Genomic DNA, 15,189 nt, shown 5'->3' with positions numbered 1-15,189 from the left:
GAGGGGGCGCTCGTCCCCGCCCACGCGGAAGGAGTCGGAGCGCGGAGAGGACCAGGATTGGGGGCGGGGGGACAACGATGCTCTGGCCAATCCGAGAGCAGCAGGGAGCCAAAGGGGGCGGGGCCTAACGTGAATATTCATGAGCTCCCCTCACGCCTCTCTTACCTGGTCGTAGCTGGGAGGCGACCGACCCCCTCCGCCGCTGGTGGAGGAATAATAATACTACTAATGATGGCATTTGTTAAGCGCTTACTAGGTGCAAAGCACTGTTCTAAGCGTTGGGGAGGATTCAAGGTGATGAGGTCGTCCCACGTGGAGCTCACAGGCTTCATCCCCATTTGACAGAGGAGGGAACTCAAGCACAGAGGAGTGAAGTGACTTGCCCAAAGTCACACAGCTGACAAGCGGCAGAGCGAGGATTTGAACCCATGATCTCTGACTCCCCAGCCCGGGCTCTTTCCACTGAGCCACGCTGCTTCTCATCGTCCCTCTCGGGGGGGGGGGGAGCTCCCACCGGGCCCCCACCCCCACTATAAACTTTGATTTATTCTGCTCCCTCAGTTTGGAAACCACGCCCGCTGCGGGGCAGGGATGGTCTCTCTGTTGCCCAGTTATCCTTTCCCAAGCGCTTAGTACAGTACTCCGCACACAGTAAGCACTCAATAAATACGCTTGAATGAATGCCTACCTCCCCTTTTATGGCACTTAAGCACATATTATGTGCAAGACACTGTATCTGGGTAACAGTGGCATTCGTTAAACCACTTACCATGTGCAAAGCACTGTTCTAAGCGCTGGGGGGGATACAAGATGATCAGTTTGTCCCAGTGGGGCTCACAGTGTTAGTCCCCATTTTAAAGTTGAGGTCACTGAGGCCCAGAGAAGTTAAGTGGCTGGCCCAAAGCCACACAGCTGATAAGTGGCGGAGTTGGGATTAGAACCCACAACCTCTGACTCCCAAGCCCGCGTTCTTTCCACTAAGCCACGCTGCTTCTCAAGGGAAGTAGCTTGCACAAAATCACACAGCAGACACGTGGCGGACGTGGTATTCTAACCCAAGTCCTTCTGATTCCCGGGCCTGTGTTTGTTCTAGTCACTAGGCTACGCTCCTTTTTAGTTTAGACCGTAAACTCCTTGTGAGTTTACTTACCATACTAAGTACTTGGCACTTACTATGTGCCAAGCACTGTACTAAATGATGGGGTAGATTACAGAGTAATCAGGTCAAATATACTCTGAGGGAAAACGTATTTTAATCCCCACTAAACAGTTGAGAAAACTGAAGCCTAGAGACAAGAAATGACGTGCCCAAGGCTGAAGACGGCAGATGGTAGAGATGACTGTAAGCCCTGTGCGTGTGGGCAGGGACCGTCTCTCTTTATTGCTGAATTGTACTTTCCAAGCACTCAGTACAGTGCTCGGCACACAGTGAGCGCTCAATAAATATTGAATGAATGAATAAGTGAATTAGAGCCCTTCTCCTCTGACTCCAGGTCCTGGGCTATTTAATAGTAATAATAATAATAATGACAGTATCTATTAAGCACTTACTATGTGCCAAGCACTAAACACTGGGGTGGGTACAAGGTAATCAGCTTGTCCCACATGGGGCTCCCGGTTCTTAATCCCCATTTTACAGATGAGGTAACTGAGGCACGGAGAAGCCGAGACTTGCCAAAGGTCACACAGCAGACAAGTGGTGGAGGTGCGATTAGAACCCACGTCCTCTGTCTCCCAAGCCCGTGCTCTTGCCACTAGGCCACGTATTTACTTGCTTGCAGTAGGGACTCGGGAGATAACACTGCCTGGTTACTGCAGCCCCTCCCCTAAGATGAGCCACCCCCACCACCCCATCGGGGAGTAAATCCAGGATGAGAGAAAGCCCCTAGCTGATTCTCGGAAGTCCCTGGCCTCCCGGCTGCCCGTCTGCAAAACAGGGACTTGTTCGCTTCTCATCCGTGGAATCTCCATTTAAGCACTGACCCCGGTAGGGGAAACCAGGGGGCCCCTACCCCATTTCCGAGGGGTGGGAGTGAGAGTCAGCCCTTCGGCCGTCCTCAGGACCGCCGACCCCTCCCCGTGGCAGGTCGCTGAGGGCCAAGCTCCTCTCTCTGGAGCACAGACGGACGGCCAAAAGGTGTAGGGGTGAGCAGCGGTGCCGAGGCCGCGCCCAACCCTGACCTTTGTCTGGGGAATAGCGGGGAGAGGCCGAGCTGCCCAGAGGAGCTGGATGGAGGGCAGCCTGACGGGGACATGGAGCTCAGCTCTGGTCCCTGTCAGAAAGAGGGCACGCGATGGGGCAGGGATCAAAGTGCCCCCTGCCCGCCCGCCCCCAAGGCACACAGATTGCCGCAGGGGTGTGAAAACGGTTTCGTGGCTTTAATTTCCTCCCGACCAAGAGCAGCCCTCTCCAAACCCCGCCAAGAAAGCACAGGAGCCAGGCAGCCTCATGCTACCTGTCTAGTGAAAGGTCCTTTGCGAGCAGGGGTTAAAGTCTCCCACCGGGCAACGGTGGGCTCAGGTCACTGCACAGAGAGTAGAGGGGTGGAGGTGCAGGGTCCACTACTGCAGCAGAGCCCAGGAAGGTCCCAGGGAAAACGGTGAGCCCGGGGAAGGCCGGAGGAGGTGCCCAGACCCTCTCCCGCGCCGTCCTTGGCGCGAGGTCCCCGGTAGAGACAGGCAACCAGTTCGGCGGGGCCCCCAGGGCGGTGCCCTGGGCGAGTCGGGGAGGATGCCCGATCAGTGGGCCAGGTCTGTGGGCAGCATGAAGTCCCGGAAGCTATAGAAGGCGATGTCTCCGTGCTCCACCACGGCAAACACCAGGGGCACGTTCCCGCTCTGGTAAGACAGCTGCTTGATGGCGCGCAGGTCTGGGAGAGCCTCGTCAAAGCTGCGGAGGGATGGCGGTGACAGAGCGTCCCCTCAGCCTGGGGCCGGACGGGTGCCAACCCCATCCACTGGGGTCCCCTCTCTCTGTCCCGCCCCCCCGGGCCCTCGGCCAGGTCCTCTACGCTTTAGACCCTAAGCTCCTAGGAGACGGGCCTTGCGTCTTCTACTTTTACCGCAGAATAAAAACTGTGCTATCTGCTACGGGCTTACGACATGCCAAGCAACGTAATAAATTTCCAGGCAGGTTGGACACCGTCCCCGTCTTGCCAGGGTTTGACAGACTGAGGAGGAGGGAGAACAGGTATTAAACTCCATTTTACAGATGGGGAAACTGAAGCCCAGAGAAGCCAAGTGACTTGCCTTAAGGGCACACGGCAGGCTAGTGGCAGAGCTGGGATGAGAACCCAGGTTCCCTGACTCCCAGGCCCGGGCTCTTTCCACTAGACTGCGTTGCTTCTCTTTAGGTACAGAGTAAGTGGCCCGGCCAGAAAGAGAACGTGGTCGACGGCAGACCGGGCTCAGGTTTCTACCTGCAGACACACATCCTAGCGTAGGGCTGGCCTGGGGAGTTCTTCCGGAAGCTGGCCACGGCGTCCGCCTGGTAGACGTCGAAGCTGATCGCCAGGTCCTGCGGGTTGTCCAGGCTGTGGGCCGGCAAAACCCCCCTTAAGACCAGCAGGGCAGTCCCCGGCCAGCGGGAAAGGGCCTGATCCATCCCCTCCCCGGCATGGCACCCCAAAACTGACCCTTCCAATCCCGCCTCCTCCTCCGGGAAGCCTCCCCTGGTTCAGTCCCGGCTGCTGGCACCCCACCCCCAGTCATTTATGTCTGCCTCCTCCCGGCTGAGACTGGCCATCCACGGAGGGCAGGCGCCTCGTCCCTTGCTTCCGAGGTCCTCTCCCCACTGCCCGGCCCCGTGCCCGGCCTTGCGCCCGGCCCCCAGCCCAGAACCCGACCCACATTCCCGCTCACCAGGCTGCTCCGTCAGCGAGGCGAGAGGGCTGCAGCACGGCGATCTGCTGGAGGACGGCCTCTGGTTGGGGACGGGGGAGAGACGTGAAGCAGGTAAATGGGGCGTCTTCTAGTGACTTGGGGTGCAGGGGAATCCTCTGAGCCTCCTACGCTGGTTGGCTTGGCTGCCCCCTTCATACCACGTGACCCCGGGTAGGCCTCTCCTACACGCCCCCAGCTGGGTCCGCTGACCCGTGCCCCCAGATTCCAGGGCAATGCCGACAACCTCCGACCCCGGCCCACATCCGAGCCCTGCGGGAAGGGGTGTCCCGGGCCAGGTTAAAGGTCAGACAGTCACCTGGGGTGGTTGCCCGTCCTGGCTCCGAAAGAGGGGTGACGGGCTGCTCCCACAGATGAGGTGGGTGGCTGTGGTCAGCCTGCAGCAGCTGCCTCCGCCGCAGCAGCGCCTTGTAGTCCCGCCAGCCGGGGCAGCGCCGCACCTCGGGGTCCGCGTTGACGCTGCTCCGGAAGCAGCCGGCCGGCTCCCGCCGTTCCCGCCGTGAGCCCTTGTCCTCCCGCCGGTTCAGCCGCTGGCGCCAGGGGCCCACGTCCACCTCACGCCCAGCCACGTGCGGGGGCAGCAGCTCCGAGGCGGGGGCCGGCAGGAGGGCGCGGGTGCAGTCCGGAGCCACGTTCGGGAAGAGGATCTGCCGGAAGCGCCCGCTCAGTGGGCGGGCGTCCTCTCCGGCACGGTCCCCGGGCGTCGGCCCCTCGGGCTCACGGGGTTGGGAGAGACCCCCCGGCCCCTCCCCACAGGTCTCCGGGGGGTCCCCGCCCTTCCCCTTCTCCGCCTGCGGGCAGCTTTGCCGGGGGCTGGCGCCATCCGGGCTTGGAGCCATCGGATCCTCAGGGACTCCAGCGGGGATCCCAGACACTTCGGGACAAAGGATGCCAACGGCCTGGGGTTTCTTGCCGTCTGACCTGGTGGAAGAGCGAGACCCCGGGCTGTCTGGTCTCCAGAGTGGGACGGTGCTGCCCCAGCCCGCCCTGCCACCCCGGGACCGCGGAGGGAAACATCCCCGATGCCCAAAGGGAGACGGCTCTCTTCCAAAGACCGAGCCAGGGGCCCGGCCCACCAGAGCCCCCATCGCCCCCACGCTCGCACCTCCCTCCCCCCCGTTTTACTGAGGGCTGGAGCTCCTCTTCCTCTTCCTCTTGTTTCGCTGCTTCTCCGAGCTCCGGCCGCCTCCGCCCAAGTTCAGCTGCTTCTTGTAGGGGGACGGGGCGGCGCTGCAGACCCGGGGAGAGGAGGGTTGTGAGAGGCCGGTCCTTGGCCTGGAATTCCCCATTTGGGCCCGGTGCTGGTGGGCAGTGAGTCGGGACTGGGGCCTGGAAGTGCGGGTCGGAGGGGGGTGGCGAGGAGGAGAAGGAAGAGGAGGCCTTGCTGACCCGCAGCTCGGCTCGGAAAGGTGCTCGGACTGAAGATGGGAAAGGGAGGGAGGGAGGGGCTTGGCTTTACCTGGGCTGGAATCGCCGCACCACGAAGCCCAGTCTCTTCAGGTGGCTAAAAACCTCCAAAGGAAAAGGACAGGTCGGTCTTCCTCACCCAGCCCCCGGCCGGCTCCATTCCCTGGCTCCACCCCAAGGGTGACTTTGACCGAGGTCACTTCTTGCAGTTCCTCAGACCCCCCGTGGACACTACTTCCATTCCTCTGGCCAGGGCTCCCTTACCCCGTAGAGAATGGATCGATCAATCCCCATCACTCAGGGTCATCTGAGGAGGTTGGGAGAGGGGAAGTGGCTCAGAGGGCTGCGAGAGGGGGAGGGGCTCAGGGGGCTGCCGGGACTGGTGTCCATCTAGGCAGAATCCAGGGCACTGTTGGGCATTGCTAGGCAGTGGAGTGTGCTCCGTGGGCCACCCCCCGCCAACCGCGGCGGCATGGTACCTGGTACTGCAAGAAACTTGCTGACCCCGGGGCCAGCAGGGTCTCGTAGGCTTCCTGGATGGACAGGGGCAGGTCCCTGTAGAACAGCTGGATGGAGCCCTGTGCGCGGGGGAGGGAGAGGTGGGAGAGAACACAAGGCTGCTGGGTGGGCTTCCACGAAGGGGAGTGGGAGAGAAGGGGGAAGAGGGCCGATCCCCCCTCCGCCACCCAACTCCAGCCCCTCTGGGCATCATGAGAAAGGAAGCAGCGAGGCCTAGTGGAGAGAGCCCAGGCTTGGGAGTCGGGGGACGTAGGTTCTAATCCTGCCGACTCCATTTGTCTGCTGGGTGACCTTGGACAAATCACATCACTTTTCTGGGCCCCAGTTACCTCATCTGTAAAATCGGGATTAATACTGTGAGCTCCACATGGGACGACCGGATTACCTCGTATCTACCCCAGTGCTTAGAAGAGTAAGTCCTTAACAAACACCCTAATTGTCATTATTATTATGAGAAGCGGGGAGTGGGGCAGGAGGAGGAAGAGACGAACTCCCCCTCCTCCTCCCTACCCCTGCGGTGCCAGCGGATTCGGGGGGGTGGGCTGGGGGGTCCCGGGGCCCTCTCCCCTACTCACACACTCCAGCAAGTACAGGGCCTCTTCGGGGTGCAGCCGCTGACGGCCCTGCTCCGAGAAGCCCATGGTCTGCCAGAACTTACCCTGCGCCGGCGGGACAAAACACGGGGTCAGAGGAAGGGGACAAGCAACTGCTTAGTGGGGATTAAATATGTGACTTCCCTCCTTAGAGTACATCTGACCTGACCCAACCCCACCTCCCACTCGCCCTGCTGGGGACTCTATCCCGGGCCACTCGTTTATTCCTTCAGTCATATTTATTTACTGCCTGCGAAGCACATTATGGGAGAGTACAATCTAACAATAATTAGATTAGACACATTCCCTGCCCAGAAAGATCTCCTAATCTAGAGAGGGAGCTAGACAATATAACTAAACTATAGCATATATATTGCATGTAAAACTGGAGAAGCGGCATGGTTTAGAGGAAAGAGCAGGGGCTGCGGAGTCCGAGGTCGTGGGTTCTAATCCCGACTGCGCCACTGGTCAGCTGGGTGACTCTGGGCAGCTCACTTCGCTGCGCCTCAGTTTCCTCATCTGTAATATGGGGATTATGACTGTGAAGCCCCACGTGGGGCAACCCGATTACCCTGTACCTACCCCTGCGCTTAGAGCAGTGCTTGGCACGTAGTAGGCGCTTATCATCATCATCATTAAATCCATTACACTTACGGCGGCCGACTTCAGCTCCACCACGTCCTCTTCGGGCCTCCACTCGGCCGTCACCAAACTGCCCCTGGGGAGTGGAGGGTGGGAGGATCAAATCGGGTTTGGAAGTCCAGGTCCCGCCCCTCGGGCCTCCGGGGTCCACCCCTCGCTGCCCCCCACCCCCGGGCCGGCCCCTTTCGATGATAATAACAATAATAACAACAACAATAACAGTATTGCCACCTAACTACTGGTTTCGTTTTGTTGCCTGCCTCCCCCTTCTGGACCGTGCGCCCGGTGGGCAAGGATCGCCTCTACCTGTTGCCGAATGGTACTTTCCAAGCGCTCAAACTTTCCAAGTTAGTGTACGGCTTTCCAAGTGTAAAGTGTACAAACTTTCCAAGTGAGTCCAGTGCTCTGCACACAAGAAGCGCTCAATAAATACGCCTGAATGAATGACGATAGTGGTTAAGCGCCGAGCACTATTCTAAGCGCTGGGGATAGAAACGAGGTATTGAGGGGGTCCCACGTGGGGCTCCCCGTCCTCACCCCCATTTTAGAGAGGAGGTCAAGAGAAGTGGAGGCCCCAGGCCGCCTCGCCCCGCGCCCCCCCGGTGCCCCCCGGTGCCCCCCGGTGCCCCCCGGTGCCCGTACAGACGCTCCACCCGCTGCTCGGCCAGGAGGCGCCACTGCTGGTCCCGGCAGCGCCGCAGCCGCTCGGCCTGCGCCTCCGACCCGTCCGGGACGAAATCCTTCTGGCCGCGGGCCCGCGGGGGCGGCTTCGGGGCCCGGGCCCGGGACCGCGCGGCGAACAGCTCGGAGGGGCTGGGCGGGGAGGGGGAAAAAGACACGGTCAGAGGGACGGGACGGGACGGGACGGGACGGGACCCCACCCCATCCCCCCCCCCGGACCTACCCCCCCGCGGCCCCGCCACGTGCTCGGCTCCCACCGGCGCCCCGGGCCCCACCTGAGCACCGGCCCTCCGGGCACTAACACGGTCCCGGTCCCGGTCCCGGCCGAGGCCTCGGCGCGGGGTTCGGCGCGGGGCCCGGTGCGGGGCCGCGGCTCCATCGGGCCAAGGCGGCGACACTCGGGGACGGCCGGCCGAGCGCGGTCCTAGCGCCGCCTGCTTCCCTGCTCCCCGGCCTCCCTCACCCCGGGTCCTAGCGCCGCCGTATTCCCGGCTCCCGCCCTCCGCCTGGGTCCTAGCGCCGTCCGGTTCCCCGCCCTCCGGCCTTTCCCCGTCCTCCCTCACCTTGGGGGGGGGTCCTAGCGCCGCCCTATTCCTGCCCCCCGGCCTCTCCCCGGCTCCTAGCACCGCCCCATTCCCTGCTCCCCGGCCTCTCCCCGGGTCCTAGCGCCTCCCCATTCCGTCGCTCCCCGGCTCCTAGCCCCGCCCCATTCCCCTCTCCCCGGCCTCTTCCGGGGTCCTAGCGCCGCCGGATTCCCTGCTCCCCGGCCTCTTAACCCCGCCCCGGGTCCTAGCGCCGCCGCATTCCCTGCTGCCCGGCCTCTCCCCGGGTCCAAGCGCTTCGGGGATGGGGGAGGCGGGGGCACAAGGTGATGAGGTTGTCCCACGTGGGGCTCACAGTCTTAATGCCCGTTTTACAGTTGAGGTCACTGAGGCCCAGAGAAGTGAAGCGACTTGGCCCCAGTCACCCAGCTGACAAGTGGCAGAGCAGGGATTCGAACCCATGACCTCCGACTCCCAAGCCCGGGTTCTTTCCACTGAGCTTAACAGATGTCATTATTGGTGTTGTTATTAGTAGTAGTAATTATTGTTGAAGGGGGAGTCAGGCGGAGTCTGCCAGCGCCCCCGGCCCCTGCCCCGTTCCCGGGGCGGCCGCTAGAGGGTGCTGTGGTTGGGGGGGGGGCGGGAGCGCAATGGGGGCGTCCCACGGGACCCGGGCCGGGCCCCCAAATCCTCCTCCTGGACACGTCCGAGTCGGTCAGACAGGGGCCTCGGGACGCAGCCCCGCCTCGCCCTCTCTCTCCTCCCGCGTCTAGTGTGGCTCAGTGGAAAGAGATGGGGTTTGGGAGTCAGAGGTCACGGGTTCTAATCCTGCTCTGCCACTTGGCAGCTGGGTGACTGTTCGTTTTTCATTAATAGTATTGATTGAGCGCTTACTATGTGCAGAGCACTGGACTAAGCACTTGGAATGGTCAGATCGGTAACAGATAGAGACGGTCCCCGCCCTTTGACGGGCTCACGGTCTAATCGGGGGAGAAGTGACTGTGGGCAAGTCACTTCACTGGGCCCCTCATCTGTGAAATGGAGATATGATAATGTTGGTATTTGTTAAGCGCTTACTACGTGCAGAGCACCGTTCCAAGCGCTGGGGGAAGATGCAGGGTCATCGGGTGGTCCCACGTGAGGCTCACAGTTAAGCCCCATTTTACGGAGGAGGGAACTGAGGCCCAGAGGAGCGAGGAGCCTCACGGGAGGCTCACAGTTAATCCCCGTTTTACAGAGGAGGGAACTGAGGCCCAGAGAAGTGAGGAGCCTCACGCGGGACCACCTGATGACGGTGTATGTCCCCCAGCGCTTAGAACAGTGCTCGGCACGTAGTAAGCGCTCAACACATCCCAACATGATTCTTTTTATGATTATCCTTCCCGCCCCTGCGGCAGGTGGGTGTCGGGCTGGCTGCCTTCCCCGCGGGCCGCCTCACCTGGGCGCATGCGCCGTGGCCGGCCGGGGGGGGGGGTGGGGGGTTGGGGGGGGGGTGGGGGCGGGTCGGAGTGACGGGTGGGGGGCGGGCTCCCAATCCGGCGGGAGGAATGGGATGGGATGGGATGGGGAGGGGGAGGGGCGGGATTTCCTGCGGGAGGCGCCGACCCGGCCCGGCCGACGAGAAGGAGGAGGAGGAGGAGGAGGGAGGGAGGCAGGCGCGGCGGGAGCGGGCCGGACCCGGGAGAAGTGCGGTAACGGTGCGGTGCGGTGCGGTGCAAAACTTTGTTTGCGGGCCACCTCTCCCCCCTACCCCCCACCGGTCCGGTCCTTCTTTCCCGCTCCCGGTGGCGGCCCCCTTCCTCCTCCTCCTCCTCCTCCTCCTCCTCCCCTTGCTCCTCGTCGTCCTCCCGCTTTGTTCCCCGGGCGGCGGGGACCCGTCGGGGTCGAGGTCGGCCAGGGCGGTGGAGCGGAGGGCCAGTCGGGGTGCGGGGGCTCCGGCTCCCCCCTGCCCCGGAGGGGAGGGCGACGGGCGGAGGCCGGGCCGGGCCGGGCCCGCCACGGGACAGGTGTGGGCTCGCCGAGGCCCGCCGGACCCCCGGCCCGACTCGGGGGGCCCAGGTCGGACGGCCCCCCTCGGCCCGCGGGGCGCCGCCCCCCTGCCTGCCCTGCCCTGCCCTGCCCTGCCCTGGCCTGCCCTGTCCTGGCCTGCCCCCCTCCCTGCCCCCCGCCCGTGGGGGCCCGGGGCCGCCGCCAGGAGGGCCGCTCCTGCCCCACGTCTGCGGCGCCGCCAGATGCCCCGTGGGCACGGGTGACTCAGCCTCCCCTTCCCAGAAGCAGCCCGCCGAGCCTCCTCCCGCCGGCCCGGCCTCCGGCCTCTCTCCTCCGGCCTCCGTCCAAGTCCCGCAGCCCCCAGACCCGGCCGGCCCCGCCTCCGGCCCCCAACTGCCGCCGGCCCCCGGCCCCTGCCGCCCTCACCTCCGGCCTCCGACTCCCTCGCGGGTCGGACCCCTCCGGCTGGGCCTCCAACACCCGCCCCCCCCCGACAGTTGTGCCTCTATCCCCCAATTCCCGCAGGCCCCGCAACCCCCCTCCGGCTGTCCCTCCATCCCCCAGTTCTCGCAGACCCCGCACCCCCCCACCGATGTCCCTCCGTCCCCCAGTTCCCGCAGGCCCTGCACCCCCCGGCTGTCCCTCCATCCCCCAATTCTCGCAGACCCCGGACCCCCTCCCCCAGCTGTCCCTCCGTCCCCCAGTTCCCGCAGGCCCCGCACCCCCCCCGGCTGTTCCTCCAACCCCCAATTCCCACAGACACCCCCCCGGCTGTCCCTCCATCCCCCAGTTCCCTCAGGCCCCGCACCCCCAGACCCGACCGGCCTGTCCTCCCCGCGGCCCCCCGCCTTTCATCCGTCCATCCCTGTCTGACCTTACAGGGGCTGCAGCTGCCGCGGTGACCCCCGGCCTCCGCCGGCCCCCGAGGACCGCGGCTGCTCCCTGCGCCCATGTGAAGGGGAACTGCCCCGCCTGCTCGCCCGGAGCCAGCGAAGACCTCTCCTCCCCGCCGCCACCACGCGCCCGCGGCCCGGGCGGGTTCCGGCGCGGAGCAGGGTGGGCGTCCCAGCCCGGAGTCGTTTAAACTTTCAAACCGATCCCCGGCCCCGCGTCCCGCCGCCTCTGGGAGGTGGGTCGTCCCGCCCGTGCCGCGGTGGCCGAACCCCGGGCACCGAGGCCGAGAGCCGGGCCCGCCCGCCTCCTCCTCGCCGGCCCGCCCCGGTCCTCGGACTCGGCCCCCCGGGGGGCCCGTCCCGGGCCCGGACACTCCGCCGCCACCGGCCCGGACCCGGACGACCGGACCGACGCCTCGAGGCCGACCCGACGATCATGGCTCCCTGACGCCTGGGACTTCCCGGACGCCCCCACCCCCGTCCTCCGCCCTCCGGACCGCCGATTTCCGACTCCGCGGCTGGGATGGGGCGGGAGCAGGATCTGATCCTGGCCGTGAAGAACGGGGATGTAGCCGGCGTGCAGAAACTGGTGGCCAAGATCAAGGCGTCTAAAAGCAGTGAGTGTGCCCACCTGTCCCCGAAAGAGGTGGCCCTCGGAGGGCCGAGGGAGGGAGGGTGAGCAGGGGGCAGGAGCGGCAGTGACATTTACCGAATGCGGGGCACTGTCCTAAGCACCTGGGAAAATTCGAGGGAAGCAGCGTGGCGTAGCGGATAGGGCACGGGCCTGCGAGTCAGAAGGACTTGGGTCCAAGTCCCAGCCCCACCACTTGCCTGCCGGGTGACCTTGGGCAAATCACTTCACTTCTCTGTGCCTCAGTTTCCTCATCTGCAGAATGGGGTTCCAGACTGTGAGCCCCATGCGGGATAGAGACCGTGTCCAACCCCATTTGCTAGTATCCACCCTAGCGTTTAGCACGGTGCTTGGCACGCTGTAAGCACTTAACGAATACCGGAATTATCATCATCATCGTTACAACAGAGGCACACAGAGCTTTTTCGTTGATAGTCTTGCAGGTGTGGGAGGGTAAGTGTCGCCTCTCTACTCTCAAACCGGAACGTTCTTATTCTCCAGCTCCGCTGTAGGCCGTTCTTAAAGGGGGCTCCCTGAATGGGCAGGGAAACTGAGGGCTTATGGGAGGGTGAGACTAGTCTGTGTCTGGGCCTCGCGCTCAGATCCCCCACCTCCTTTTTGTGGGGGCCAAAAGCTCCGAGCCCCCTACTCCTCCGCTTCAGTCACCGTCCTTGGCCCACCTAAATACTCTGAGGTCTCTTCCCACCTGAGCTGTGAGGTCATTTCCCATCTGAGTTGTGAGGTTACTTCCGGTCAGGATGTGAGGGCACTTCCTAAGAGGATGGGTGGGGGAGGGAAGGAGGGGGGGACCGCGCGTTCCTCGGCTTGTACGCGCGTGCACGTGCCCATCCGTTCCCATGCTCCTTGGGTGACCTGGGGTGGGGGGGGAGGGGTGTCGGTGTAGGGGGTGAGGAGCCTCCCTGGGTCCAGGTTGGGCTGTGATGGGCGGGGCTCGGGGGAGGTAGGGGGCTGTGGGGGTGTGCGTCGGGCCTGCCCCGGGACCCCTCCCCATCCGTCCGTCTGTCCTTCCCCTCCCCGCTCCCCCCCGGGTGGTCCTCAGCCCCGTGTCTGGCCCAGCTTGGTTGGCCACCGCCACCTGCCCTCTGCCCGAATCCCCCGGGGGCAAGAATCGGGGCTGTTGGGAGAGTGGGAGCAGGGCACGAGCAGAGCTGACTTCCCCGCCTCATCCCCGTCCGTGCTCAGCCCAGGGGCTGGTGGATCTGAGCATCCCGGGACGGGCGCCGTTAGGCGGGAGAAGGTCGACCACCCCTGACCACTCCGGGTGGCCGGGGCGGTGTCCCTTCCTAGCCACCCCACCCAGCGGGGCTCCCTCCACGATGGCCGGCCCTGCCCCGTTCCTTTTCCCAGCCCACATTGCACGACCCTTCCGCCGCCCCAGCCGTGAACGGTGGGGTCAGTCCAGGAGCGAGCGGTCTCCATCTCCCTCCCTGCCCCTCCCTGGCCCGCAGCCTTTCCTGCCATTGTTCTGGCCCCGGCGGGGCCCTCCCTGCTCCCCCGCCCCCCCATCCCTGCAGCCACTTCCACTCTTCCCCAGAGCAAACCGCTTCTGGATGTGGCCGGGGCCTAGGGCGTACCCTTTCTCCCCATCGGTTGTGTGGCAAGGAGCCCCGTCTAGTGCCTGGCGGGTCGGCAGGGAAACCAAGGCCTGGAGTAGTGACCTTGATGTCCAGCCCGGGCTTGTCCCTGGCCTCCCCGCCCCGGGCTTACTCTGGTGGTTCCCCAGTCCCGACTTCAAGGGTCTGATCTCTCTCTGGGAAGGGAGGAGGAGGGTGTAAGGGGTAAGAACCCCTCCTCTTCTCCTCCCGGCCGCCCTTCAGTGTCCCCATGGCGTACACCCTGCCCCCCTGGCGCATTCTACGGGCCGGGGAGGGGAACGCCCCTTGAGGGGAGGGAGCCAAGTGGTTTTGCCCCTTCCCAGGATGCCATCTTGGCTGTGCTTGGGCCCGGGCCCAGCCTGGTCCTGTCAGAATTGCCAAGCATTTGGTGTGTGTGTGAGCGGGGGCGGGGAGCGTTCGGGGCTGTGGGCAGGCCTGGGCCAACTAGCCTGGCACCCTGCCCAGCCTGGAGCGGGCCGGGCCTCCTTCCCAGCAGAGGCGGGCCCAGAGCGAGGAGAGAAGCCTGGGGTTGGACACCCCCTCCGGGCCCCTCGCTCCTTCCCTTGGGCCGTCCCCCCTTCCCTCTCCTCAGCTGCACTCAGGCCAAGGCAGGGGGTTGGCCCTCTCTTGGGTACTCACACTGAGGCACTGTCCGGCCGCCATCAGCGAGCTGGCACAGGCCCTGCCCCTTGTGTATGTAGAGGTGCCCAGTGACCAGCTTTCTGCCCTCCCTGTTGCTGTGCCTGGCTTTGAACCGGCGGTGTTCTGAGGGTCGGGGTGTGATCTTTGACAACACCCCCTCACACACACACAGCCGGTGGTATCTGGTCTCTTCTGAGGCTGGGGACCTAGGGGGCTTTGGGTCTCTGGAGGTGGGCTTGGGAATGCCATCCATGTACTCTGCCTAGTGGGCAGCGGTGCCCCGACCCTAGAAACCAAAGCCAAGCTGGACGGCAGTGAGGAAGCTAGATGGAGTGGGGGGCGTTGCACCGACCCTGGGTTCTCTCTGGTGGTTCTCCTCTCCCGGGAGTGGACTGGGGGCTCCAGGAGGGCTTGCAGGCAGGGCAGAGGATGAAGCTGATGCTGTCTGGCATCGAGGGTGGTCGGGGACAGGCTGTTGGGGACAAGCTTCTGAACCCCAGTCCCTCAACCGACCCACCCACCCTCTCTCTTCCCAGAACTGCTCGGCTCCACCAAGAGGCTCAACGTGAACTACCAGGATGCCGACGGGTGAGCGGCACCGCTCGGACCCCCCTGACTCCACCCCAGGGAACCCACGGGCTCCTCCCCTGCCCCCGGCATCCCGGGGGCCGAGATGGGGAGGCTGCTGTGGACGGAGCCAGGCACCCTCCCCCAAGCTCCAGCCCCGGGGTGACACTCTGTCTCAGACTGTCCCCTCGGGGGGGGTCTCGGAATAGGGGAGACGTGGGGTCCCGTCCTCAGTGCTGATGGCAGAGCAGGGTGTCTGGTGCTCAGTGGGAGAACGCTGCTCTCTGTACCGCCCCCCCTACTCCCACCCCCCAACCCCACCCCCGCAGAGGCAGCGCCCTGAATCTGTCACGCCCGAGACCCACGGGGTAGGGGATGGCAAACAAAAGGGTCTCTGATCGCAGACACTGGGCACTTTCATGGCCACAGCCCACATCATACTCCCATGGGGTGGCGGGGGGGTGGGGAGGAGGCAGGGTTGGGTCACGGGAGGAGGGGGGCGGGGGGGAAGGGGCCGGGGGCGGGGTCCTCGGTCAGGGCAGGGGTCCTGAGACCGGGCCGCCCCGC

General features: G+C 64.4%; 2 protein-coding genes across 5 annotated transcripts in view; one reads left to right on the top strand and one right to left on the bottom strand.

Moving 5' to 3' along the window:
• Nucleotides 1–2,358: 2,358 nt before the first annotated feature.
• On the bottom strand, nucleotides 2,359–8,121 carry TSEN54 (tRNA splicing endonuclease subunit 54). Its single transcript, XM_029056730.1, has 11 exons — nucleotides 8,018–8,121; nucleotides 7,704–7,874; nucleotides 7,074–7,137; nucleotides 6,402–6,485; nucleotides 5,787–5,885; nucleotides 5,360–5,412; nucleotides 5,026–5,130; nucleotides 4,199–4,821; nucleotides 3,862–3,922; nucleotides 3,420–3,533; nucleotides 2,359–2,890 (listed from the first exon to the last, which is right to left on the bottom strand). The coding sequence occupies exons 1-11, from the start codon at nucleotides 8,119–8,121 to the stop codon at nucleotides 2,740–2,742; spliced, it is 1,629 nt and encodes a 542-aa protein (XP_028912563.1). The 3' UTR covers nucleotides 2,359–2,739.
• A 1,773-nt stretch (nucleotides 8,122–9,894) lies between these two features.
• CASKIN2 (CASK interacting protein 2) overlaps nucleotides 9,895–15,189 on the top strand; it is an 11,871-nt gene continuing 6,576 nt past the window's right edge. For 2 of the 4 annotated variants that reach the window (XM_029056864.2, XM_029056860.2), the window contains exons 1-3: nucleotides 9,895–9,981; nucleotides 11,155–11,783; nucleotides 14,592–14,643. In XM_029056864.2, the coding sequence (XP_028912697.1) occupies nucleotides 11,690–11,783; nucleotides 14,592–14,643 (146 nt within the window). In that variant the 5' untranslated portion in view covers nucleotides 9,895–9,981; nucleotides 11,155–11,689. The remainder of the gene's footprint in view (nucleotides 9,982–11,154; nucleotides 11,784–14,591; nucleotides 14,644–15,189) is intronic. The other 2 variants (XM_029056862.2, XM_029056865.2) reach the window with 2 other exon arrangements.

The sequence above is a fragment of the Ornithorhynchus anatinus genome, unplaced genomic scaffold, assembly GCF_004115215.2.
Source record: "Ornithorhynchus anatinus isolate Pmale09 unplaced genomic scaffold, mOrnAna1.pri.v4 scaffold_264_arrow_ctg1, whole genome shotgun sequence".
NCBI lineage: Eukaryota > Metazoa > Chordata > Mammalia > Monotremata > Ornithorhynchidae > Ornithorhynchus > Ornithorhynchus anatinus.
Note: the sequence above shows the minus strand (reverse complement) of the source record. Positions and strands in the feature narration are given on the sequence as shown.